Source organism: Cenococcum geophilum (genome assembly GCF_001692895.1).
Source record: "Cenococcum geophilum 1.58 unplaced genomic scaffold K441scaffold_25, whole genome shotgun sequence".
Classification (NCBI taxonomy): Eukaryota; Fungi; Ascomycota; class Dothideomycetes; order Gloniales; family Gloniaceae; genus Cenococcum; species Cenococcum geophilum.
Window position 1 is genome coordinate 666123 of NW_027137583.1, and position 23447 is coordinate 689569.

Sequence of the window (23447 nt, forward strand, 5' to 3'; positions counted from 1 at the left end):
AACTGAAGAGATCAAATTGATCGTAACGCCTAGATGCTCGCTCCTTGGCGTACATTGATATCGCGACAAAATTCCACTAAAAGGCATCTTCATTGGGGCATGCCGTCACATCATGTCCTTCACTCTCGCAAAGAGCACACCACTTGTCCGGATCGGCCACACTGCTACCCTTTCCAGGCACCAGGGCTTGATCAAAAGGGTTCGGTAGGGGCGTTGAAGGGGCATTGCCAGGAGATGAGGCTTTCTTGGTCGTAAGAGGAGCGGGATGCGCCCCATCAGTAGAAACAGGAAGGCTCCCTAGCCCTTGAATAGCGGTGTCTTTCCCGCTTCGCCTAGTCCCATCTGGGGTTCTGACGGCGCCGTCAGAGTTGCCTCCCATAGCCGTGCAATTCAGAATGTCGTGGCCGCCGGTTTCGCAGATTTCACACCAAAGAACACTCCCATCTGCCGACAACTGCGTATCCGATTCCATCATTGGTTCCAATGACTGGAGTGCCTCATGGCGATGGACTTGGGGTGACCCGCGCCAGCTCACAACTGTTCCCTTGGAGTCTCGTCCAGACGACCGTTTCTCTTGTACGGCTGTTCGCTCCGACATGCCATTGCTTATCATGCTGTCACGCTGCTCAACTGCACCTGCCTCTTTCCGCAGTCGCTCAACCTCGCGCTCGAGTTCCTCCTCCCTGAAAGACTTCCTCTCAATTAATCCTTGTAGTTCTTCCTTTTCCCGCTCCAGGCGCTCTGATCTGGCCTGAATCCGGTCAATCTCTTCTCCGTCCACCTTTGGACTGGTACCATTTCGTTGCAACGGTGATGTACTTTGGTCCATATTAGGACTTGCAAGATCTGGGCCGGAGCTCAAAGAGTGTATTATTGCTTTCAATCCGCGGATTTCGTCATCTCTCTGGGCCATTTCCCTCGAACCACCAGGACTAATGGGGCCATCCATGGCCGCGCCAGCTCCCTTGAGGGCCGCAGCTGCCTTTTCCCGCTCTCGCCGTAGTTCTGAACGGCCTCTTTCAACCTCGCCCCTTAGAAATTCAACTTCGCCTCTTGCTTCAGCTTCTCCCCGCCGGGCATCTTCCAGTCCTTCTTCCAGCTCTTGCACCAACTCTTCGAGCTGTTTCAATTGCCTTGCAACACTCTCCACGTCTTCCCCCCGATCCTGCAGTTCCCTGATCTCATGCATCAAATCATCGACCCTCTTCTCATACACTCGTTCGGTTTCGGTACTGGCCATCTCCAAAGTGTCTATTGTACTCCTAAAGTCGGCTCGGTGTGCGTCGAATTCTGCGGTGAGCATGGAGATTTTCTCATTCTTTTCCCGCAGCAGTGCTCGTAACTGCGTAACGTCGTTGTCCTCGTAGCCTCCGCTACGGGATGATCTGATGTGCTCAGTTGCTTCGGTGGGAATGAGACTTTGCAGTTCTGAAAGACTAGCTTCCATCTCGGCCAGGGATGCAGCTTGTTCTTTCAACTGTCGATCCCGTTCTTCAAGCTTCTTTGATAGCTTCTGAATTTCTTCCTCCGCTTGGCCCGAGCCTGGCCTACCTCGTGGGTTAAAGCTAGAGATCGATCCATCACTAGTTCTAGCAACGCCTACAGGGGTTGTCTCGGAATCTTCGTCGATGACGGGATGTTGTCCAAGGCGAGAGTTGTTTCGCGAATACGGTCGGGGTGGGCCTGGTGTTCGTGGTTTAACAATTCTTTTACTTGGAGCAGGGCTCGGAGTAAATCGGGGAGCCCCTATCTGGCTCTTAGAGAAAGATCCCGGACCGAGCGAAGGAGCCCTTCCAGGAGTGGCTGCTAAGGTCGGTGCTAAGGTCGGTGGCTTCCGGAGGGGCGACTCAGGCCTTGGGAGAGAAGGCCTCCCTTTTGGCTTGAAGATAGGGCTCGGCGCTCGTGCTCCTGGGCCGACGGATTGAGAAAACTTAGGTAAAGAGGGCATTGGTGGGCTGTATTTTCCGGAATTATCGGCAGTGGAGAGGTTGAAATTAGCGAATGAGGGTGTAGTTGGAGTGGGAGGAAAGGTATCCGAAGATAGAGTCGGCGAGGCACGCCTTAAGGCACGGTGAAGGGGAAGAAAGATACCGGAACCAGGAATAGATGTAGTAAAGTATCGTGTGCTGTATGCCGATTAGCATAATTCCAAGTCTAGGGCGGAATTGTCTTACCCATCAACATCGCCGTCGTTCTTCCCCCGCGCAGCGTACTCCCTACTTAATTCTACGCCTGCAAAAAGACCACTCTTGCCCCGAACGCTACCAATAAATTTTATCACGCCGTGCATACCGCCAGGAACGTCCACGGTATCCCCAACCTCAATATCTCGGCCATCGCTTGAAATCATCCTGTTCGAGGGGGTCATTGGGCCACCTTGGCCACCGGTTAGAGCGTTGAGAGAGGCCTTTCGAGCAATAGCGGTACTAGCGGCAAGACTGAGATTTGGTGATGAAGCGGTGGTGATATGGTGGTTGGCGAGAGAAGGACGCGCCCCAAGGCGTCGGGGGGTTTGCAGAGCCATGCTGAGTCGCGGTTACCTGGTTTGTTATTGTTATGGTTCATGGATTTCGAGACGGCGGAGAGTCGGGAGTCTTGCCAGGTTGTGGGATGTTTTGCACGGTAGGAGGGGGCCAGGGGGTTACTGTAGCTAGGGGGTGCCACGGGAGGAAATAGCCAAAGGCCGTTGCCAAGCAAGTCTGCCACCCTGCACCGCCCCGAGTGTTTCTTTCTTTGACTGGCACGCCGTGAATACTGTAATCCTTCGATTCTGCGCTGCCGTCATATTCGTAGGATGGCTGAATAACGTTTGGCCAGCTGCTCGAGATGGCTGAGATGGCTGAGACAAAAGCGTCCACGCACGCCCAAGACGTTGGCCCTCGGAGTTGAGCGAAGCTGCCTGGTGGAGGGGTGATGGTAGCCCGCCCACCACTTCAGAACTACACGCGTGCGGAGACCAACAAGCAATAATAGAGTGGCAGCTACGGGATATGTTGCACTGGCAAGCTTTTGGTTGGCTACTTGTATCTCTATAAGCTAACTTAAAGCCCGCATGAAATGTCTGCTGGTATTGTCTGGCAAAGACCAAACGAACCGAGTCTCACAAGAGATTTGGGTAAGTACATAAGTTACAGACACACACAGGCTTAAAAGACAGGCGGCGGCTTCTCAATGTCGACTTTTTAACCCAAACAACCCCTCTTAAGTAGTGGTGTAGTGTAGAGGCCCCTTCTCACGCTACCTTCCAATAACTTGGGCAAGCAAGACCCGCCACGCGCCGCCACCTGCCCACCTCCTCGCGCTTTTCCAGATCGCGCTCGACTGCAACCTCGGCACGCACGCCTAGGTACCCGGTAATAAATATGTTAACTCCACCTCCACATTCACCTCCATCATGTTGCCAGTTCTGTCGCAATAATGGCTGGTGTCGTGCGCCAACCTATTGATGTGGCTTCTCTTGAACGCTATATCGCCGCAAATGTCTCCGAAATCCAGGTGCCAGTCGATGTAAAGCAGGTGCGAAATTTCCCAACCTCTCCAGAGCTCCGCCCGGATTTGACTGTTCTCATGTAGTTTAGCTATGGCCAATCCAACCCTACCTACCAGTTGACAGACAAAGCTGGCCGCAGATATGTCATGCGGAAAAAGCCTCCAGGCCAGCTTCTGTCCAAAACTGCTCATAAGGTCGAGCGCGAATATCGAATAATTCATGCTCTCGAGAAAACTGACGTCCCTGTTCCTAGAGCATTGTGCCTCTGCGAAGACGACAGTGTAATTGGTACAGCTTTCTACATAATGACGTTTCTGGATGGTAGGATATTTGAAGACCCTGCTATACCAGGTGTAACACTTGCCGAACGTACGAAAATGTAGAAACCGAGCCCCCGCCTCAGGTTGAAGCAGCCAAAGTTGATCAATCTACCTAGGTGGCATTCGGCTATAATTGCGCTTGCGAAATTTCACAGCGTGGACCCAAAGAGCGTTGACATGGAGAGTTTTGGCAAGCCCAGTGGATTCTACAACCGACAACTTGCAACCTTCAACACCATCTCCGATGCTCAGGCAAAGACTATTGATGTGGAAACGAAGAAGCCCGTGGGGAAAATTCCCCATCAGGATGAAATTGTTGTCTTCTTCAGTGACCCCAAAACACAACCCAAAGACCGCAGCTCTTTTATCCATGGTGACTACAAAATTGACAACATTGTTTTCCACAAGACCGAGCCACGAGTTATTGGCATTCTAGAGTGAGCAGCGAGAGATTCGATCAATCAGTATGATTTATGACTGACCTTATGTCTCTTAGCTGGGAAATGTCAACAATAGGGCATCCTCTCTCTGATCTAGCAAATCTCTTGATTCCCTTCCTCACAGCGACTTCGGACAAAATCATCAGTATAGGGCGTGGAAGCAAAGCTTTCCAGCCTGGCGCAACTGAGGGCCTGCCATCTCGGGAGCAGCTGATCTCGTGGTATTCGGAGGCTGCCGGTTGGAATCCCACCCCTGACATGACTTGGGGTGATGCTTTTGGTGTCTACAGGGGATCAATCATTATGCAAGGTATCGCTGCAAGATATGCACTTCGGCAGGCCAGCAGCACTAAGGCAAAAGACTACGCGGTGCAGATGAAACCATTGGCTGAGTTCGCGTGGGAGTTGGTACAAGAATACAAGAAAATGCATGAGAAGCCCCGATTGTAGTAGAATTATATTGATAGTCTGTCGTAAGGTTTTGGATTTCATCAAGATTTTTAAGATAGAAGCATGCCGTCTATGGGGCCGGTATTATTCCGTCGCAGGCCTGTGTGATGAATACTGGTCAACGGTCTTGCCAAAATGTCCAGCATCATATTTTCCCACTAGAATAGGTCTCGAAAACATGTTGAGGGAATATTACCCGAAAACCATAATACGCCACAGTCATTCATAACTGGGTTGGATCAATTTCCCTTTTGTGATGATTGATCTTTTGACCCGTGATGTCGGTCATCGCTGTCCTCTTTCATCTCCGCCGATACGTTCCAGAGCCTGTAGAATAGCTTAGCAAGCTGGAGAAATCTTGGCTGAATGGGTAATAAGACTCAAACTGACCTCGAGCATCACCACGGAATTTCCCCTAATCACCTAGGCTACTTTAGCATTGACCCACATAAATAACACGTTTAGAGGGGTCAGATGCGAAAAACATACCACCATCCCAATTCTCACTTTCTCTCCTCCAGCCTTCTCCTCGACCGCGTCGTCGAGCACAATATTGAGGAAAACCTATGCGGAGAGTCGAGTAAGTATCATTATTCCAGTAAAATTACAAAGAGAAGGAATGTCGAGGGGAAGGACGCACATCATAGCCTCGAAGGACACCGATAACCTTGCGGCTACCATTCAGTTGAACGAAGAGACGCTTGTCGAGATACTATTGCGTATATTAGTATTTTGCGACTTTTAAAGACACAAATTAGAACGATAGGACTTACTTTCTTTAGCTCTGGTTGAGCTTGAGGCATGGCGGGCGAGAGGTGTTGTTAGACGTGCACTGTTGCTACTTGATGCAGTTCGAAATCGTAACAGTTCGGTTAAATATCGGCGGTGGCATCAGAATGTGAAACTACACTCCAACCTCGAGATCCCTCGCATATCAAATACGAGCACAGAGTCAACATGAAAAAAACATTCGCTGCAAGGCGCGTCCCCCGGAAGATTGGCCAGGACGACGATGGCCAGGATAATGATGAAAGCCCCACAGCTGCAGCAACAGAAGTCGGACCGCAGGCAGGTGAGCCATTCTTCTCCACAGCCACACAGCCGCTTTATTCTGACTTCAGTAGGAATACCTTGCTGATACCCCTTCACAGAACCTGTGGTCAAACGCCCAATATCATCAAAACCTAAGAAGCGCTCTTCACTTTGTCTCTCCTTCGGACCTGGCGATGCGGATGTGGCCAGCGGACATGCTGAAGGCAGCCCAGTGGTTTTCACGCCAAAGAAATCCAACCTAAGCCGGCTTGCCCTTAACAATAATGCAGAGCGCAAATCACTCCGCAAATCACTCCCGCCAGAGCAATTACCATTTCGGGCGGGTATCTCAGAGGACAAGCCTAGTTATAGCAAAGACTATCTCGCTGAGCTCAGAAACTCAACTCCATCAACACCAAAGGGTTCAAAGTCAGCGGCGGCGAGTGAAGACGATGAACCCAGCAAAGCTCTCGACATTGCCTCCAAATTTGGCCCTCTCGCGAGCCTCAAATCCGATGATTCCTCTCTGATCCCCACAGAGGCCGAAATCAGGGAGAAGAAAGAACGACGCGCTCGTCTAGCCAAGCAGCAACAGAATTTCATCTCTCTCGATGGTGAGGAGGATGAGGGCTTTGCTTCAGACGGCTCGGAATCACGAAACGAGATAACACTACCACCCAAAGAAAAATATCCTGAATCGCGCCTCGTCCGCGAAGATGAAGACATCGCGGAAGGCTTCGATGACTTTGTTGAAGATGGAAAGATATCCTTGGGCCGAAAAGCAGAGCGCGACGCCAAGAAGAAACGCCGTACTGAGATAGCGGAATTAATTGCCGAAGCCGAAAACGCCTCGTCAGACGATGCTTCAGACGACTCTGAAGCGGATCGGAACGCTGCGTACGAAGCTGCCCAGACCCGTGCAGGTGCTTACGGAAACAGGGACTGGAATGCTGCTGAAGCTCAAGGTATCAGAACGCCCCCTCGGATCGCGCCGTTACCGGAACTTAGCGCGGTGGTGGATCGATTGAATGCTTCATTGAAGAGCATGGGCGATGCAAGAGCTAAAAAGGTGAAAAGAATGGAGGAGTTGAGGGCAGAGAAGGCAGAAATTGCGGAGCGGGAAGCCTGGATTCAGACACAGCTGAAAGAAACCGGAGAAAGATATGAGAAATTAAGGATTGAAGCGGGATTAGGTGCTGGTGCAGTCACGCCACTGAACGGAAATGATGGAGCCAAAATCATGGTCGGTAGAGGCTTGGAAAGTCTTGGAGCTACACCAATAACTACACGAAGTGATGTTAGTGATGAATAATATACGGGTTTCTGCATAATTGTCCAGTCTTTGTATTCGTTCATTGAAACCTGCCTGAGTTACCGTTGAATCCTTTGAACAAATGTGTATTAGCGTCAGGATAAGAAATTTCAGCATTTAAATATGCCGGTTCTGTCTGAAGCGCGCTCAAGACTTAACGTCTGTCCAGGTAAGGCCATCAGCAAGGGAACTTATCTGAACATCAGACATAAAAATATGCTTTCTGTGTCGGCACAAAGCTATATTTAGTCGCTCGAGTAGTTTCAGAAGACATCTTGTCCGCCATGCAACCAATATCTGAGAATTGAACCTGGAAACATTCCAAACACCACAAATGCTCGTTTCCGCAATATCCTAAACTCCCCTCGGGACCCATAGTTCTACACCTTTTCACCAATTCAGCGGGCCAATTATGTATTCGCATCAATCTCAGCCCACTTTGCCTCTATCTTCTCACGCTGCGCCCTAGCTTTCTCCCGGTTCGCTTTCGTGCGCTCGACACGTTGGGCGCGCAGACACATGTTGACCTGGTGTTTTGCGTCGGTACACATGCCAACGGCTTTATACAGGAAACCACGGGCATGGCACTCGTCAAGCGCGTTCATGACATCTTCGCAGTCTAAGGGATAGTCAGTATGGATCAATCAACCTTATACAGCGGAGGGGGACGGTTGGATGGTTGGTGGGATTTCAGGCAGGAGGACAACGGAGTTGAGTGTACTTTTGTTTTGGCTTGTATGTAGGTGTGGATGCATTTTATTTGATCCTGCTTGAATAGGGCAGGACAGGGAAGCTGTCGGCAATGGCTGGGTGGCGATGCGATGATTTCGGTCTTGTATTCAATATTACAGGGTCTGCGGGCGGCTTTCGCGATGGCCGTGCATCACGAAACTGAACCTCACTTTCCTCCTCAAATTTTCTCCAGCACCACCATCGTAACGAGCGACACGTCGAACCGCAAGCTGCTCCGAAATGGCACAATCGCAGCTCTCTGCGAAGAGGCAACAAGGTTAGATGCAATCCGCATCGGCACTACCGCATAACAAGGGTTTTCTAACTGCATGTAGAGCTGCAGATTCAATATACCAACTACAAGAACACCCTCCAGCAGATTGCCCAAAAGATTGGTGATGTCGAACAAGAGACCGAAGAACACAAGTATGGCATCAGCGCAACCCACAGCTTCCGCATCCGATTTTCACACACCGCTCCTCTAGCACGAGTCATCTTTGCATGTTAAATATACCATGCTTTTCTCACCACTTGCCGCATTTCGCAACCCAACGTCATAGAATGAGGTAAATTGCTGACCGCGCACTAGGCTTGTACTAGAGACCTTGGAACCGCTGCCGCAGGACCGAAAATGCTTCCGCATGATTAACGGAGTTCTGGTGGAAAGGACGGTGAAGGATGTTGTGCCAGCGCTGAAGACGAATTCAGAAGGCTTGAGGAAGGTTCTCGAGGATCTTCTGAAGCAGTACAAGTCGAAGCAAGAGGAGATGGAGAAATGGAAGGTATGTCAGCTACCCATCGTCACTTCACAATGGTGTAATGTCAGGGGATATGAGGGTTCAGCTTAGAGTGAAACTACAGGCATGACGCTGACTAATGGCATTGCAGAAGAAGAACAATATCCAAGTTGTTCAACAGTAGTTTAATGGGAAGAAAACACTCGCGGAGACATCAATTCGTCCAGCACCCAGACTCAGCGGGAATCTTCTGATTACGCAAAGTTATTTAGGAGGCGCGCTCCAGCGGACAGGTCAACGAGAAACTATGAACTTAGAAGTGCAACTGGGAGCAGAGAGGGGTTGGAGAGTCTGCACCATGACATCTGATCGCTGTGGCGATGGTCTGCAGGCATCCCACGCGGTCTAAGAATCTGCGCGGTTCATGCAAAGTACAGCCCGGCGTATTCTGATGTGCTCATAGCCTTATCTTTGCAACAATGAAACCGAAGATGATGTCTAAATCGGTCTTGATGGGTGGTATGCGCTAGCCGAGGCGTGCAGAGGATGCGTTGTACTTAGTTCCACTGAGGTGGCATGTGCCAGATGTGTCCGCCTTATATGCCTCATGTGTCATGGGGTTGGGCAGGGACACAGGAAGCCGCGACGGATGGAACTGACGTTGATGGTGGCTGTCATCGCCCATGGAGGAAGAATCGGTGGGAATTTGCTTGAGATTTTGGCGGCGACTTCAGCCCGCATTTCTGGACCGAACTGCTGCGTGTCTGCGTAGTCAAGGAAGGTGCCGAACGCATGGGTCAGCGCAAGGCTGAGATAGGGTGGCTTGATGGCTGCTGCAGAGATGTGTTGGCGCTCAAAGCTACCTCGATCACCGCCTTGCCGGACGACGTGATGCACCTCCCGCGACTGTGGGCATGAAGCTTATAGGATACACAACACCAGGCGAACGGTAAGGTACCACAGCGTGAGCCATCGTGAGTGGTCGTTCCAACGTCATGTAAATGTTGAGTGAAACTGGTGCGATGGTGCGCTGGGGATAACGGCGAAAGACAGCGGAGAAGAGCGTCTAGAAGAACGTCTAGAAGAACGTCTAGAAGGAGACCCACTGCTCTCTCTCACTGCAAACCCCTCCCTCCACGCTGACGCCTGCCAGGGTCCTCCGCAGCGCTTCCAGACCAGGATCTTGTTGTCAGTGTTTGTGTGAAATGGCCCTTATATGCAACTTCAGCCTTTCAGCCCGGAACGGGGTCGCGACAGCACACGATGTTTGTCTTGGACAGAGGGTTCCTGAAACATGCAATGACAACTCGAGCTGCAGGCCCAGTCCGGTTATGGACGACTGTGTCCCCTGACAGCCGGCCTGATAGCAGTGGGCGTGGATGTCCAGATGCGGCTCAGGCCTGCGTCTGTTCGGCGCGAGACCAGCAGATACAACCGGCTAAGGCGTGTCGTGCGTGATAGAAGAGCGGCATCAGGGAAAAGAGAAAGGGGAGCAGCTAGTCGATAGAGAGATAGATTAGGGAACTACTACAATCGCAGAGTAATTAGAGAATTAAATAATTTAATAGCGGCGGCCCAATGGGAGAAAAAAGAAACAACGGCAACGCAAAAAGCAAGTAGGGCAGTCGAATGAGATGGCTGCAGGCAATGGGCGGACTGAGATTCGCTGAGACTCGCTGAGACTCGGCGAAACGCTGGTCTCGCCCTCTTGTATTTCGCCCTCCCATAACCACTAAGGCGCCCTAACCCGGCCAAGCCATGCCACCGCCCCTCCGCCCGCCGCATTATTGGCCTATCTGGCTGCGACATTGGCCCTCCCCCCGGCCCGCCGGCTGCTTTTCCCAGCAGCAGCGAAACCCGCGCGAGCGTTGATCGCCGCGCCTCCAGCCTCACAGCCGCCGCACTCGCTGTCATCGGCCCCATCTTTGTTGCTCTGTTGCGGCTGTTGCTGGCCTTTCCCGCGCTGGCCGGGCCTCAACTGTTGATGTCCCGGCTGCCCCAGCTCTGGCTTGCTCTTCCCCCCCCGTCCATCCCCGTCCGTCCCCTCCAGGGCTGATCTGCTCCACTCCACGGGCGTTGTTAGCCAGACAGAGAGCGGTGCGCGCCTATTGCCGTGCCGCGCCATTGGCCGTCAATCGCGGCGCGTTGTTGTGGAGCGTCTACTGCTGTTGTCGCCGTCGTTGACGCCCACCACGCCCACACCACACCAAAGTAGATTGCCAGCACCACCTCACTGCTTGTCAATCAATTCACCATCCCACGCCTGCATGCAGTCCCACCCAGCCCGGCTTCACCTCAGCGCCGTCCCTCCCCTTCGTGTTGTACATGTCAGAGGTGTCGTCGAGTAGCAGTCGTGTCGTCTCGCGCGCCCTGCCTTTGTCGCTTTGGCTCTCGTAGCTTGTGAGCCAGCGTCCGTCGGTACGGGGACCGCCCTGATCTTAAACTCCACCCAGGCTGTTGAACGTCAAGTAACATGTCACAGTTCACGCACAGCTGCAGCATCACCGCTCCGCCGCCCTCCCTTGCGCGCCACGACGTGGGCCGTCGTCGCCTATCCGCACCCTCGTCCGGCGTGCTGCACCGCAAATACCATCGTACGTTAGTCTGCATTGAAACTTCCTGCGCGCCCGGCTAGCCACCTCCGGCCGTCAGACGCAGTTACACAGGCCGGCTCTGGTTGACGCATCTCCAGCAGGTTGCATACTCGGTCGCCAAGTCCACCGCAGCATCTGGCAGTGACGTGGTCGCCAGCGAATAATCGCCCACAGCGCCAGCTCATACACCCCGTCGAAGCAGGCAAAAACTGTGTGCAGCCGGCCGAATAAACATGTCGGCCACCCCCCCGAAGAAGGTGGATGTGGAACCTGGAGTGCAGTCGCCTGACGATTCGGAGCCGCCTATGGACAGAGAAGCTCAGGATACACAAGCGCAGGGACTCGGGTACGAATTCGAGGTCAAGGAACAGGACAGATGGCTGCCCATAGCAAATGGTTGGTCTTTCATGCGCCTTCCCCTTGTTCTGATTTGCGCGCTCTTCCCATCACCTGCATGCGAGGAAGCCATGACTGGCGTCGCTTCAAGCCCACCTACACCTTAATCGCACGTCTCAGTCGTCTCTTCATCGAATCACAAGTCGTCCCCGCACGCCTGTCTGATCTACGGTACCTGAAAAAACGGTCGCCTTGCAGCGCGGAATCATGTCGTCCGCTTCCCCAGAGTCCTCGTCTTCGCCGCCACAACAGAGATCAAAAGGTGCGAACGCCAGTTTTGTATCAGACGCTAACATTCGGAACTTTGCTCCAGTTGCGCGAATCATGAAAATGGCATTGCCAGAAAACGCAAAGATTGCCAAAGAAGCCAAGGAATGCATGCAGGAGTGCGTGAGCGAGTTCATCTCGTTCATCACCAGCGAAGGTATTTCTCCCCTGCCCGAGATTTGTTCAGGAAACAGCAGCTAACGCCGCCATCCCGCCAGCATCGGAAAAATGCCAGCAAGAAAAGCGCAAGACGGTAAACGGAGAAGACATCTTGTTCGCCATGACTTCGCTTGGTTTCGAGAACTACGCCGAAGCGCTGAAGATTTACCTGTCGCGCTATCGCGAAGTAAGCTGCCCACTTTTTTCTTTCCCTGTTGTCCCCATTTCGTTTGTTGCCTGAACTTGGCCAAGACGATATCTGAACTATTGGTATTGATTGGTGGCACGAGACCCTCCTCGCAAATCAGAACAAGCCAGCCGGCGGCTTCAACGCAGGCGGGGCCGGCGGCGCAAACAGCGCAGGTGCAAATGCCCCCTCCGCCTCTGCCTACAGCCAGCCGGAGAATGCCCACAACAACAACGTTCTGAGCGGCGACATGGAAACAGGAGACCAAGACAGCACAGCGTTCGGATACACTGTTCACAACGGCAACGGCACCGCCGATTTCTAGACGCTCCGCCGGAGGACGGGAGTCAAGGCAAAAGGACAAGTCAGCACACGGACCTTGACTCCCTACGGCATCTTGGCCACCGCAAAAGACGGCGACTGCGGTGAGCAAGGCGTAAAGTATAGCGAATTTTCGGAACAGATTGCATAGCGGGATGATAGGAAGAGAGAAGAAAACATGTCCATTCCTGGAACTGTATGATTTGAAAACTTTGGGGGTTTGCTTTGACATATCTCATCAACGCCGAAGCTGGGATCCGATTGGTATGTGGTGTCGCGAGTCCTAGTGCTCACAACGCCATTATCACATCTTGTACAATTCCGGTGTTTTATGGATAGAATTCTGGGCATATTGATGCAGCGAGGGAGGGTCGGAATGGGAGTTCTCAGTATTAGATCTTTTCATTGCTCAGGCAAGACCATTGCACGCACCGTGCTATTTATCCTCATGCAGCATATGCCTACCTCTGGCATTCATAACTAATTTTTTTAATATTATTTAAGTCATTGGCGTCTGGCTTGTACTTCACTCGACGTCCATTAGCCGAGGGCGTCGGAACAGGTTTGCTCGTGCTTGATTATGATACGTTCATGGTGTTGTATATCCGGCCAGATGAAGAATGCAAGAGTAAGCAAATTAAGAGGAGTTGCTCTCATATTACGATCCGCACATTCACGACGAATAAGGGCTGCAGCCGTAGCGCAGCGTGGTTGCAGCACGGAAGCTTGAAATACCTGCACGATTGTTCCAAAACAGCAAAAAGCGCATGTTGATAGCATTAAACAAATCACGACGTTCATTCTCTCTTCCTCGCAACCCCTCTCAATCTTACATATCCAATCCACCAACTCCCATCCTCGTGTCTCTTCTCAACACTCTCCAACACCCCTACGACCCACTTGACGACCACATCCCTCTTCTCTGGCGACACCCGCTCAAGGAACGCCGCCCCCATCAGCCAAACCCATCCTTCCAATCCTCCGCTCCCCTGCCCATCGCTCTCCGTCAGCCTCGTCGGCCGATACTCAATCTCCAGCTTCTCGACCTCGAACCCAACATCGTTGAGCGCGGTCCGCATCCAAGCCTCGCTCGGGAAAAACCACGGACTTGCCTCTTGCGCCTCTGTAAGCGGCACTCCGTGAGCAACGAGAGCGCCTATTAGCGCAGTATGCACTTCGGCAACGTTTCCAGCTCCACCTTGCTCAAACACGAAAGAGCCCCCAGGCTTCAAGGCAGCGTGGACGTCTCGGAGCACGTCCATGCGCGTGTCTGGGTCACGCAGGATCCAGTGCAATGCCGCGTTCGAGAAGACTTTATCCCAAGTACCTTTCTTGGAATTTACAGCAGGATTGGAGCAAAGGTGCCTGCAGTCATGAACGCTGAAAGAGAGGCCGGGGCTGGCGTAAGCGGACTGGGCTGTAGCGATCATGGATGCAGAGGCGTCCAGGCCTAAGATAGAGCCCTCTGGCACGAGCGAGTTAATCTGGGCAGTCAGAGGGCCATCGCCACATCCTATATCTAAAATGTGATCGGTCGGGCTGGGAGAAAGGTAGGAAAGGACGGTCGTGGTAAGTTTGGGAACGAAGCTGGCCGCTAAGGTGTATGCCTGTGTTGATGGGGTGTGAGAATGACAAGAAATACACGAAGACGTTAACAGTGATGGTGATTATGGTTATGGTTGTGGTGACAGAGTGCATTAACCAATAGAAAGGTAAGCAACTGAGGAGACAGATACATTTCAAACTAAAACGAACCTTTGAAGACCAAGGATCACTTCCTGCATTCTGTGCCATTTTGTAAAGTCGATTTTTTTTTCTAGTAGTTTCTGCGGCAGACGATATAAGACCGTGTGCTGCTGCATTTATCTATGTTGATATCATTAGCGAGGAGTGGCAGAGGATTGCCGACATCGGAGAGGCTCGAGTGGGAGCTAAGCGTAACCCGACCCATCCAGTTCAACCCTGCAAGGGATCTCATAGACTAACAGGGTGCTTCTAGATCACTGTCTTCCTTCTCTTCGCTTTCTCCAATAATTCTTTTGAGGATTAGGGACCAATACATCAACGACCACTTCAAATATGCCACCGCTCCCATGGCCCTTCTAACGCAAGCGTCTCCGCGCTATTAGCTCGCTGAGGGGCACATTCTCATCGTAGAACTCGACGTCTTCATCCACACCAAAATCCCCAAGCCTCTCTCCTTCAGAATTCTTCCACCCTTCTTCTCCGCTGTCGCTCATGCTCTCATCATTATCAGTTCCATCCGAACCATATTCTTCATTGTCTCCTGCCATCGTCTCTAGACGCTTTGCGAAGGGTTTTCGACGTTGTACATAGGATTCTGGAGCTTTCCAGCGTTGCATATCAGCTTGCTGCCGCCGCCTAAAAGCCTCTATGCTCTCCTGCCCCGTCAGCTCTGGACCGTGCTGCGTGAAGGCTTCCTCGCGGTCGAATCCTTGTGAGACTTTCCGCTGCATGCGATCTGGGTCAGGAGGGGGCCACGAGAGAGACGTGTCTTAAGCTATCAGTTAGATATCTGTTGCAGCAGGGGAGTAATGGTTTAGCGTACCATCAAACCCATTGACTGGGAATGCGAGTCCACTCTCGATCGAAGGAGATGGCGAAAGCGGCCAGAACCATGCGAGAATCTATGTATCTAAAATTAGTCCCTATACAAAATGTATTTTGGACCGCTTGAGCCAGAAATCGTACATTGCCAGATCCCATCCCCTGCTTAAAATTTTGCCAAATCCCTATGTCATATGGAAACTCTTGTCTTTGAATCCTGACTCTTACTCCATCTGGGCCGTCTAAATACCCTCCAAAATATCGAGCACGTCGTAACACGGTCTTATGGCGCTCAATTTCCCAACCTTCGATTGTTGTAGTATTGGCACCAAGGCACCAGATATTTCGGATCAGAAGAATAGACAGGGCAAACAGTGTCACCGAGTTGGTTGCTACGAGCAGAAAGAGGTGAATGAGCTGAATCATAGTAGGGCCAAGGTACTACAAAAGTCCGGGTGAGTATTACAAATATGACAGGCCCAAGTACGTCGCGGAACACACCATGGGTAAGTTTCGGTTTTGCCAGATGACTGCGCATCTAATGAATAAAAAGTAGGCCAAATAAGACATGGCAGCAACGGCGTAGAAGAGGAAGCGTAAGAAGTGAGGGAATGTGATGTGAGAGACACAATTCGCTGTCCAAGGACAGTGATGATCCATTTTCGGGATACATCTATGTAGAGTACCGCCAATTAGATACAATAGAATTTATGTGGCAGTGATGAAGGCGCTCTACCTCTTGCAAACCTTACAGTGATGTGTTCTGGGAGGTTTTACGGCTTCGCATTTTCTACACCACCGTTGCCGACCTTTTCCCCCAGGAGCACCAGCGTTCGCAGATTGCTGGGCTTTAGCAGCCGCACCGCTCAATCCATAGACAGTCTTGGGGGTATAGCCGGGGTCTATTCGGCATGCCCGGGCGTAACTAACCAACAAGTATACAAGAAGCGCGTTGAAGATAATCGTCTGCCTCTTTTCAAGCGGATACGGCTCGAGGTATAGGAAGAGCCATTGTGATGAATATGCCAAGAAAGATATCAGCAGAAGGACGGCAGGGACAGCAAGAGAGGCAACAGGTGGCAGTTGCATGTTCGGGATGGGGATACTTGGAGCATGGGAGCCCCCCAAGAAACCCCTGCTGACTAAGGCTATCCTCAGGAGTTGCCATGTTACCTCAGAAGCTCAGACCAAAAAATCGATTGTGCGGATATATGAATATCCGCACCGTCCGCTAAGCTGATTTAGGACGGCAATCGTTTTCGTGGTCTGAGAGACTTTGGCGAGATTTGTGGGAAAACCTAAACACGGTTTATATGAGAAGACCTCATCAACTTTAACAAAATTAATCTACCCTCCCACAATACCTATCGACATAAAAATTACACCAAATTATAGAGAAAAGCCTACTCTATAAGTTATAAGATCTTTAGCTCCTTATACGCGCGCGACGTTAAGAGGAATCCATCGTCGTAGAGGCCCCAATTCTACCTCTGCACCGCCAAGCCACTTAGTAAACACCAACGCTAAACGCTTACGCTCACGCCCACGCCGTCAGCCCTCTGCGTAGAGCTGTGGAGCTTTGTGAGAGCTCTGCGGAACGAAGCTCAGGGGGAGACCTGCACGGAGCTCTGCACGGAGCTCTACCAAAGCTCTGCAAAAGCTTTGCACGAAGCTCCGCACGAAGCTCCGCTCGAAGCTCCGCACGAAGCTCCGCTCGAAGCTCCGCACGAAGCTCCGCTCGAAGCTCCGCACGAAGCTCCGCTCGAAGCTCCGCACGAAGCTCCGCTCGAAGCTCCGCACGAAGCTCTGCTCGAAGCTCTGCTCGAAGCTCTGCCCGAAGCTTTGCCCGAAGCTTGAAGCTCTGCACGAAGCTCTGCACGAAGCTCTGCACGAAGCTCTGCACAAAGCTCTACTAGGATCTGCACGAAGCTCTACTAAGGCTTTACACGAGGCTCTGCACGAGGCTCTGCCCAAAGCTTACCCCTAGTAGTTGTGGAGGCACTCCGGGCCAAGGGAGGATATTTTCAAGGAAGGACCCAACTATAGCACCTACTAGGTGTTGCAATAGCTTTAAGTAGTAGATATCTACATATCTATATAGTTTTATTAATATCAGTAGACTATTTAATAAGATACAATACGTGCTTAGGCTTTTAACAACGCGGTTTTTAACTTTAACGAAATTAATATTAGGACTAAGCAATAGCCGTATTATTAAATTTATACTATTTAGAAGCCCTAAGTCTTAAAAATAATGTATAAACTTTTAGTAATACTAACGCGTTATATAAATAAATGAATTAGATATCCGCAATCTCCGTTTAGCGGATTTTGCTTAGGATTTTAACAAAACTCGCCAAACGCCCTCAGACGTGATTTTGCAATTCGGAAGACGGCGTAGGTTATTCCGACGCTAGCTAAAAAATCGCGTCTGAGCTCGCTGAGGTAAGTTGCCATGTCCGTGCCAAAGGCCACCTACGGGGCTACAACCATCCACCCATTTACTTACCGACCTATCCACCAAACATGCGAAATGGATAGATTGCTTCGTAAGTAATAATTCAACATTCCGTGTTGATTGGCTTAACATCCCTTGTCCAGAGTTATTTTTCCACTCACTCATTCCACTCCTCATTCTAATTCATCTGTTCTATTCCCCATACACCAAAGTTGAGGAGTCCTTCAATATTCAGGCAATTCATGACATTTTGGTCCATGGGATACCTACCAAAAACCAGTCTGATTATCTTGCGGCGAATTTCGATCATGTTTCATTCCCCGGATCCGTCCCGCGTACCTTCGTTGGAGCGTTGGTGCTCGCAGGACTATCAAGACCTTGGCTCGGTCTTTTTACTTCTCTAGATCAAATACAATTGTTGGGTAAGTCTTAGGTAATACGGATTAAATCCGTCATTTCCGCTCAGCTCTCCTATCTGACCGTGTATAACCCTAGCTCGCTCCATTCTGGGCCTCTCCAACGCATTTGCACTACTTGCGTTTGGGGCATCTGTGCAGAAAGCATTCGGGAAGCCTGCTCGATTTTGGTTCATCATATTGCAAGCAAGCCAGTTTCATGTTATTTATTATGCTTCTCGGACTTTGCCGAATATGTTCGCTTTTGCCTTGAGTATGTCAAAGCCCAATCGTTGTGGAAGAAGAATGGCTAATAAGTTTGAAGGCACATTGGCATTGCGAAGTTACCTCATTGCGAATTCGGCACCTCCGAGCAGTGGGTTAACCTCAAAGCACTGCCGATTATGCCTGTATCTTCTCACCATCGCTGGAATTGTATTCCGCTCCGAGCTCGCCATACTCCTTGGCACCATTACAATATACCTCCTCACCCGGCAACGAATCTCAATTGCAAAGGTTGTCATCCCAGCCGGCATAATTGGCACAGCTGTCGGGCTCTTTAGCACTGTTTCCGTCGACTCTTTCTTTTGGCAGACGTTCCCTCTCTGGCCTGAATGGACGGCATTCTACTACAACACCATTCAAGGCCACTCAGCTGACTGGGGGACTTCCCCATGGTATTTTTACTTCCTAAGTGCGCTTCCGCGCCTTCTCTTAAATCCTCTGACTTACTTTGTATGCATTCCTTTTGCCATTATTAGCCCAGCCACCCGACAGCAAAGCCAGGACGTATTAGCGCCGCTCCTGGGCTTTGTCGGTTTATATAGTTTCCTCCCTCATAAAGAGTGGCGTTTCATCCTCTACGTTATACCGGGCTTGACGGCCGTAGCCGCGGCTGGGGCTTCCTGGATTTGGGTCCGCAGAGCCAAGTCTCTCATCTACCGTCTCCTTAGTATAGTTCTCGTAGTATCTGTCCTTGCTTCTTTCACTGCTTCCACAGCTCTACTAGCTATATCCAGCCTCAACTATCCCGGCGGTGCGGCCATTACGAGGTTACATCAGACAGCGGGTGATGAGCAGCGCGTCATTCGAGTGCATGTTGACAATCTTGCTTGTCAAACAGGGGTTACAAGATTCTTAGAAAAGCATAATCGGCCACAATCCACGGAGGCCATGCTCCAGGTTCCCGAGGGCTTGACGCAGGGATGGTGGGAATACGACAAGACAGAAGACCCATCCTTACTCCTTGATCCGGCTTTTTGGTGGAAATTCGACTACGTTCTCGCGGAAAGGCCGGAGAAGGCCATTGGAAAATGGCAGGTCGTGGACGTGGTGAATGGATTTGCTGGAGTCCGGGTTCTCCGGCCTGGGGAGGAAAGCGGATCGACATCACCAGAGGAGTTAGAGACTTTGAGGCCAGAAGAAGTTTACAGGAGGAGCAGCAAAGTTGCCGAAGCATGGAAGGTCCTAGAGGGGTTGTTGAGAGAGAAGGTCACTAGGGGTTGGTGGATTGAGATTAGGATGAAGCCCAAAATACGAATACTTGCAAATCCCGAGAGGGGTTATGAGCAGGTCTGATTAAGAAATAATCGGGAAGCGTGAAACGCATTCAAGATGCATATAAAATGTATTTCGATGTTATGTTTAAAGGGAGTCTGCAGAATGTGTGCCGCTGGTCTAAAGTACCTACCTGTATGTCCTATCAGTATGTAGCTGCCAGGGCTCGTATCCCTTCGTACGGTGATTCGCGTCCATCTGTTATCGATAAGAACCGACCAATAGAATCAATCAAATCAACCACCCGTGATGAGAAATATGAAGCTCGTGATAGTTGCCAAATTGTATAGTAAATTGATTATATAGCTTAATCTTTAGAGTTAAGTTGCTTAATATAAGGTAGCCAGCACTTGTCCTCCCTGTAGAACGGAATTTGATATATACTATATCTAAATGACGTCCTTGGCGCCCACTAAGGCCTCTTCCAATTCTTACTATCGCGAGGTTTCCGTACAGTATTTGGTAAGAGCTTTAATAGAGACTTCCGGAGTTTCTTATGCTGCTCTTAAGACTTCCTGCCAGCTTCTATGCATGCAGAACAGTTACGAGGCTTCGTCTAAAGCTTCTTTAGTATATATAGTTCTGTGGGATACCGTACGATCTTATTTATAGAGCGTTAATAAGGTTTTTGTTAGGTAGGCGCCTTCCACTTTTAGATTAAGCGTTTAAATAGAGTATTACGGAGGTCCCTTCTAAACTGCTTATAGCTATTATAGCGGCTTACTTAATCGGTAAGAGTATAAAAAGATAGTAGGAAGCAGTTTCTAAGTACTATATTAAGTAGGAGTAGAATAGAGGCTTCTAGGTCTTAAATAGATCCTCTAAGTATTATAATATAAACGCTGCTAATCTGCTAAATTGACGCCGCCTATATAGAGATTATAGTAAAAAATAAAGGTAGGAAGAGGTAGATCCTTCTCGTTATTATCGCTAAAGACTTTTTAAGTCTGTTTAGCACCGCTAGCAGTAAGGGAAGGGCGTCGTTGTTATGTAATTACACTGTGGCAACCTAGCGATATATAACATTATTAGCTTTTAAGCCTTATAGTTAAGGTATAGTACTTACCGTTATTAATAGTACTTATAAAAAGCACTATATTGGCATCCTTTTAAGCAAACTCTATTACCTAGCCGTCTTTAAAAAGCGCCCTATAGAGTTTACCCTATAGAATCTAAGCTAAATGGGCTAATTTAAGGTCTATAAGCCTTTAATCTATCTACTTAGCAGGAACCTTCTTTCTTTCTCCTAAAGTTATATCTACCGTAATATTGCCTTCTAAGTCTCCCTACTCCTTACGCTTTATTTTAGTTATTTAGACGGTTTTTATAGCTTTAGTATTAAGGCCTTATAGTTATATAAGAAGTTTAACGCTTATAAATAGATTATTAAGCTAAACAATATGTTTTCCCGAAGGATATAGCCGCTTATTAGTTTTATTATTACACTAAGTAAGTAAATTAAGTACTACTACCTGCGTCTTTAAAAAGCCTTCCCCCTTAGTATATAATGTATCTAGATTAACTAGCCCTTTCTTATTACTTTTAGTATGCTATAGCTAGTCTAATATATAGCCTTTATTGCTTAAAACTTATATTTTAAAGCCTTCTAGTATTAGTTTAAATGGAATATTTACTATTTTAGGAGCCTAGCCTATAAAGTATTTAATCGTCTTATTAATAGTAAGGTAAGTTTTAGGAGTGTAGAGCTTTCTATAAGTAAGCTAGAGGTACTTAATAAGCTTATAAACTCTATTAAATGTAGATCTAGGTATAGGGTCGTCCTTTAGCTATAGTTTAGTGCATTAAAAGTAGCGCTTAAAATGCCGTAGTATACTTTCCGTATATTACTTAAGCTAGAGTAACCTATAACGTCTTAGCTACCCAATCAAGCCAGCTATCTAGTCGAGCCACCCTAAAACACACTAAAATCTACTAACTTTAGCCTTTTATAACCCTACCCCTATTAAAGATTTTTAAATAAAAATTTAAATATAGCTACTTATATATAAAAGGTTTTTATTTATAATTTTTTTAAAAAAAAATTATATATATTTAAGCTAATATAATAATTCCTAGAAAAAAGTTTAATTTTAAATATTTATTAATAAAATATTATATTAGCTTAAATATATATATTTAAAAACTATCTGCATAAGTAGAGGTTGTAAATATCTAACGTGGAGCGTATGCGGTAGGGGCCGCATGGCGTAGCGTAGGTCACCTAACTACCTACAGCCCGATAGATAGCCCGACCTTTACTACCCCTTTCTTTCTCTTTTAGTAGATAAGATAGAACACGAATAAACTAAGAACTAGTTACCTTATATTGCAATTACAGTACCCCCCTAGGTGATACCGACACTAATTAGTAATATCACAGATTAGAATCCGGTGTTATTACGAAGAGAGACAACACGCGATTGCTCCTACTAAGGCCCGTCGATCTTGTCGCGTTTGCTAAGGAGAACCCTTCTTACCAAGGCCCTGGGAACTCAAAGAACCGACTTCTACTAAGGCTTCGTTCGGTTCGCGTCTATTACGCAAATTAATACCTAGTATGACCTCTTTACTAAGCGCCAGTACCCCCTATAACCCAGCAGCGTCAGTAGCACCCCCTACCTACACCATAATCTATACTAGTTATTATATCCGACATAGGAATCCAACGTCCGCGCTAGGGTAATGGAATTACCTTAACCAACGAGACCACTATAGAAGATATTACCAACTATATTAACTTTAAAATTAATAAGTATACTAAGTATAACTTTAAAGATAAAAGCCTATAGGAATTATACTAAGAGGACTTTAATAATTTTAAGGTACAAACATTTAAGGACGCTGATAGGTCTGTAATTAAAAGACTTAAATAACTGCTCTAATATAATGGAGTATGGGTCTTTAACAAAAAGAGCAAGTCAGTACCATAAGCACTGTACGACGTCGCTTATAAGGACGACCCTATAGAATGGTTAGATGCAGAAATTAAGCTATATCTTAGCAATAAAGGACCCTTTAATTTATATGTTATTAACTATTGTCTTAAATTACGTTTATTAACTCCCTTAATGTTATCTACCACCCCAGTACCAATTCCAGCTGTCTTAAATAACCCTTCCCCTACGGCCGAGCTCCCCTCACCTACGAATATCACAGCTCCCTCTACGAATGTCACGGCTCCCCCCACGAACGTCACAGCTCCTTCTATAAAAGTTATAGCTACTAGCAACTACGGTAGAGACTTAGTAATACTGGTAAAGATATATACGAAGGAAAGTAAATATAGTGGAGAGGATAACAACTTTAACTGCAAGCTTACGATCTTCAACGACCTTTATAATAGAGTTAATATACTATAAGTAGCAAAGATTAAAGGCTTTCCAATAATGCTACGCGGTATTACTTTTAATTTTTACTATAAGAATAAGGTAACCTATACCACTTTTAACGACATCTGTAACGCTATATATAACTACTTTAAAGGACTAGAATATAAGCGTGGAGTTCTAACAAAGTAGAACGCTATAACTCTTAAGATAGTAATAATAAAGAGCGAGGGCAAGTCTACAGAGGACTGCCTATAGCTATTACTTAACGACCTCCATTACTTATAGCATGGTCTTAATGCCAACCTCCATAATAACGACTTCCTTTATAATAAGCTTATCGTCGCTTACTAAGACGTCGCTGCTTACTAGGCAGCTTGCTCTAACCTACCTACTAGGCAGCTTGCTCTAACCTACCTACTACACTTACCAGCCTTATAAACAGCCTATAATCGTTAATTATTACTTATAGGAAGATTAATGGTACTATAGGATAACCCGCTAATGTGTTCTTATAGCCTATAGAACAGCCCACTAATATATTCTTTACTAACCGTCGCTACTACCGACTAACGTCTTGACTAAGTTCATTAAATAATCGTTATAGTAATAACGCTAGGACGTGCTTCGTGTGTAAGAAAGGAGACTATTAGTTAACTAAGTATACTAAAGAAGAACGTAACAAAGCAAGAGAAGGATTTAAAAG

General features: G+C 48.5%; 10 protein-coding genes across 10 annotated transcripts; 5 read left to right on the forward strand and 5 right to left on the reverse strand.

The window, feature by feature from the left end:
- Positions 1–76: 76 nt before the first annotated feature.
- Positions 77–2350, reverse strand: K441DRAFT_563993 (uncharacterized protein; the record flags this gene model as incomplete). Its single annotated transcript, XM_067643629.1, has 2 exons — positions 77–2126; positions 2175–2350. The coding sequence occupies 2 exons, from the start codon at positions 2348–2350 to the stop codon at positions 77–79; spliced, it is 2226 nt and encodes a 741-aa protein (XP_067503174.1).
- A 1241-nt stretch (positions 2351–3591) lies between these two features.
- Positions 3592–5124, forward strand: K441DRAFT_661019 (APH-domain-containing protein; the record flags this gene model as incomplete). Its single annotated transcript, XM_067648811.1, has 4 exons — positions 3592–3869; positions 3927–4247; positions 4307–5027; positions 5091–5124. Coding segments are annotated over 3 exons (993 nt in total), but the record flags the coding sequence as incomplete, so codon positions are not given.
- K441DRAFT_612402 (LSM-domain-containing protein) lies at positions 4979–5531 on the reverse strand. Its single transcript, XM_067645612.1, has 5 exons — positions 5474–5531; positions 5341–5412; positions 5190–5264; positions 5091–5123; positions 4979–5027 (listed from the first exon to the last, which is right to left on the reverse strand). The coding sequence occupies exons 1-5, from the start codon at positions 5501–5503 to the stop codon at positions 4986–4988; spliced, it is 252 nt and encodes an 83-aa protein (XP_067503176.1). The 5' UTR covers positions 5504–5531; the 3' UTR covers positions 4979–4985.
- A 24-nt stretch (positions 5532–5555) lies between these two features.
- Positions 5556–7146, forward strand: K441DRAFT_612403 (uncharacterized protein). Its single transcript, XM_067645613.1, has 2 exons — positions 5556–5772; positions 5852–7146. Exons 1-2 carry the CDS (start codon positions 5658–5660, stop codon positions 7042–7044), a joined length of 1308 nt encoding a protein of 435 aa, XP_067503177.1. The 5' UTR covers positions 5556–5657; the 3' UTR covers positions 7045–7146.
- K441DRAFT_661021 (UPF0287-domain-containing protein) lies at positions 7097–7888 on the reverse strand. Its single transcript, XM_067648812.1, has 2 exons — positions 7766–7888; positions 7097–7663 (listed from the first exon to the last, which is right to left on the reverse strand). Exons 1-2 carry the CDS (start codon positions 7797–7799, stop codon positions 7455–7457), a joined length of 243 nt encoding a protein of 80 aa, XP_067503178.1. The 5' UTR covers positions 7800–7888; the 3' UTR covers positions 7097–7454.
- Positions 7889–8016: 128 nt separating this feature from the next.
- On the forward strand, positions 8017–8697 carry K441DRAFT_677977 (Prefoldin beta-like protein; the record flags this gene model as incomplete). Its single annotated transcript, XM_067651122.1, has 4 exons — positions 8017–8053; positions 8112–8202; positions 8366–8558; positions 8665–8697. The coding sequence occupies 4 exons, from the start codon at positions 8017–8019 to the stop codon at positions 8695–8697; spliced, it is 354 nt and encodes a 117-aa protein (XP_067503179.1).
- Positions 8698–10906: 2209 nt separating this feature from the next.
- K441DRAFT_133754 (histone-fold-containing protein) lies at positions 10907–12849 on the forward strand. Its single transcript, XM_067640086.1, has 6 exons — positions 10907–10931; positions 10996–11107; positions 11209–11503; positions 11817–11927; positions 11989–12116; positions 12220–12849. Exons 3-6 carry the CDS (start codon positions 11341–11343, stop codon positions 12439–12441), a joined length of 624 nt encoding a protein of 207 aa, XP_067503180.1. The 5' UTR covers positions 10907–10931; positions 10996–11107; positions 11209–11340; the 3' UTR covers positions 12442–12849.
- Positions 12850–13175: 326 nt separating this feature from the next.
- K441DRAFT_661027 (uncharacterized protein) lies at positions 13176–14250 on the reverse strand. The gene has a single exon (XM_067648813.1). It carries the CDS (start codon positions 13865–13867, stop codon positions 13235–13237), a length of 633 nt encoding a protein of 210 aa, XP_067503181.1. The 5' UTR covers positions 13868–14250; the 3' UTR covers positions 13176–13234.
- A 289-nt stretch (positions 14251–14539) lies between these two features.
- On the reverse strand, positions 14540–16094 carry K441DRAFT_687602 (DHHC zinc finger membrane protein; the record flags this gene model as incomplete). Its single annotated transcript, XM_067652108.1, has 5 exons — positions 14540–14952; positions 15007–15085; positions 15150–15446; positions 15507–15678; positions 15742–16094. The coding sequence occupies 5 exons, from the start codon at positions 16092–16094 to the stop codon at positions 14540–14542; spliced, it is 1314 nt and encodes a 437-aa protein (XP_067503182.1).
- A 1376-nt stretch (positions 16095–17470) lies between these two features.
- On the forward strand, positions 17471–19662 carry K441DRAFT_696946 (glycosyltransferase family 22 protein). The gene is made up of 4 exons (XM_067652939.1): positions 17471–17554; positions 17607–17885; positions 17959–18132; positions 18184–19662. The coding sequence occupies exons 1-4, from the start codon at positions 17539–17541 to the stop codon at positions 19434–19436; spliced, it is 1722 nt and encodes a 573-aa protein (XP_067503183.1). The 5' UTR covers positions 17471–17538; the 3' UTR covers positions 19437–19662.
- Positions 19663–23447: the final 3785 nt, after the last annotated feature.

Coding starts and splice junctions, on each gene's coding strand:
- K441DRAFT_612402 (XM_067645612.1), bottom strand. CDS start 5,503: ATGCCTCAAGCTCAACCAGAGCTAAAGAAA. Junction 5,265..5,340: donor GTGTCCTTCGAGGCTATGAT/GTGCGTCCTTCC, acceptor CTCTCCGCATAG/GTTTTCCTCAATATTGTGCT. Junction 5,124..5,189: donor AAGTGAGAATTGGGATGGTG/GTATGTTTTTCG, acceptor AAAGTAGCCTAG/GTGATTAGGGGAAATTCCGT.
- K441DRAFT_612403 (XM_067645613.1), top strand. CDS start 5,658: ATGAAAAAAACATTCGCTGCAAGGCGCGTCCCCCGGAAGATTGGCCAG. Junction 5,773..5,851: donor AGAAGTCGGACCGCAGGCAG/GTGAGCCATTCT, acceptor ACCCCTTCACAG/AACCTGTGGTCAAACGCCCA.
- K441DRAFT_661021 (XM_067648812.1), bottom strand. CDS start 7,799: ATGCATCCACACCTACATACAAGCCAAAACAAAA. Junction 7,664..7,765: donor ACATACAAGCCAAAACAAAA/GTACACTCAACT, acceptor ACTATCCCTTAG/ACTGCGAAGATGTCATGAAC.
- K441DRAFT_133754 (XM_067640086.1), top strand. CDS start 11,341: ATGTCGGCCACCCCCCCGAAGAAGGTGGATGTGGAACCTGGAGTGCAG. Junction 11,504..11,816: donor ATGGCTGCCCATAGCAAATG/GTTGGTCTTTCA, acceptor ACTTTGCTCCAG/TTGCGCGAATCATGAAAATG. Junction 12,117..12,219: donor ACCTGTCGCGCTATCGCGAA/GTAAGCTGCCCA, acceptor TGGTGGCACGAG/ACCCTCCTCGCAAATCAGAA.
- K441DRAFT_661027 (XM_067648813.1), bottom strand. CDS start 13,867: ATGATCGCTACAGCCCAGTCCGCTTACGCCAGCCCCGGCCTCTCTTTC.
- K441DRAFT_696946 (XM_067652939.1), top strand. Junction 17,886..17,958: donor AGATCAAATACAATTGTTGG/GTAAGTCTTAGG, acceptor GTATAACCCTAG/CTCGCTCCATTCTGGGCCTC. Junction 18,133..18,183: donor TATGTTCGCTTTTGCCTTGA/GTATGTCAAAGC, acceptor ATAAGTTTGAAG/GCACATTGGCATTGCGAAGT.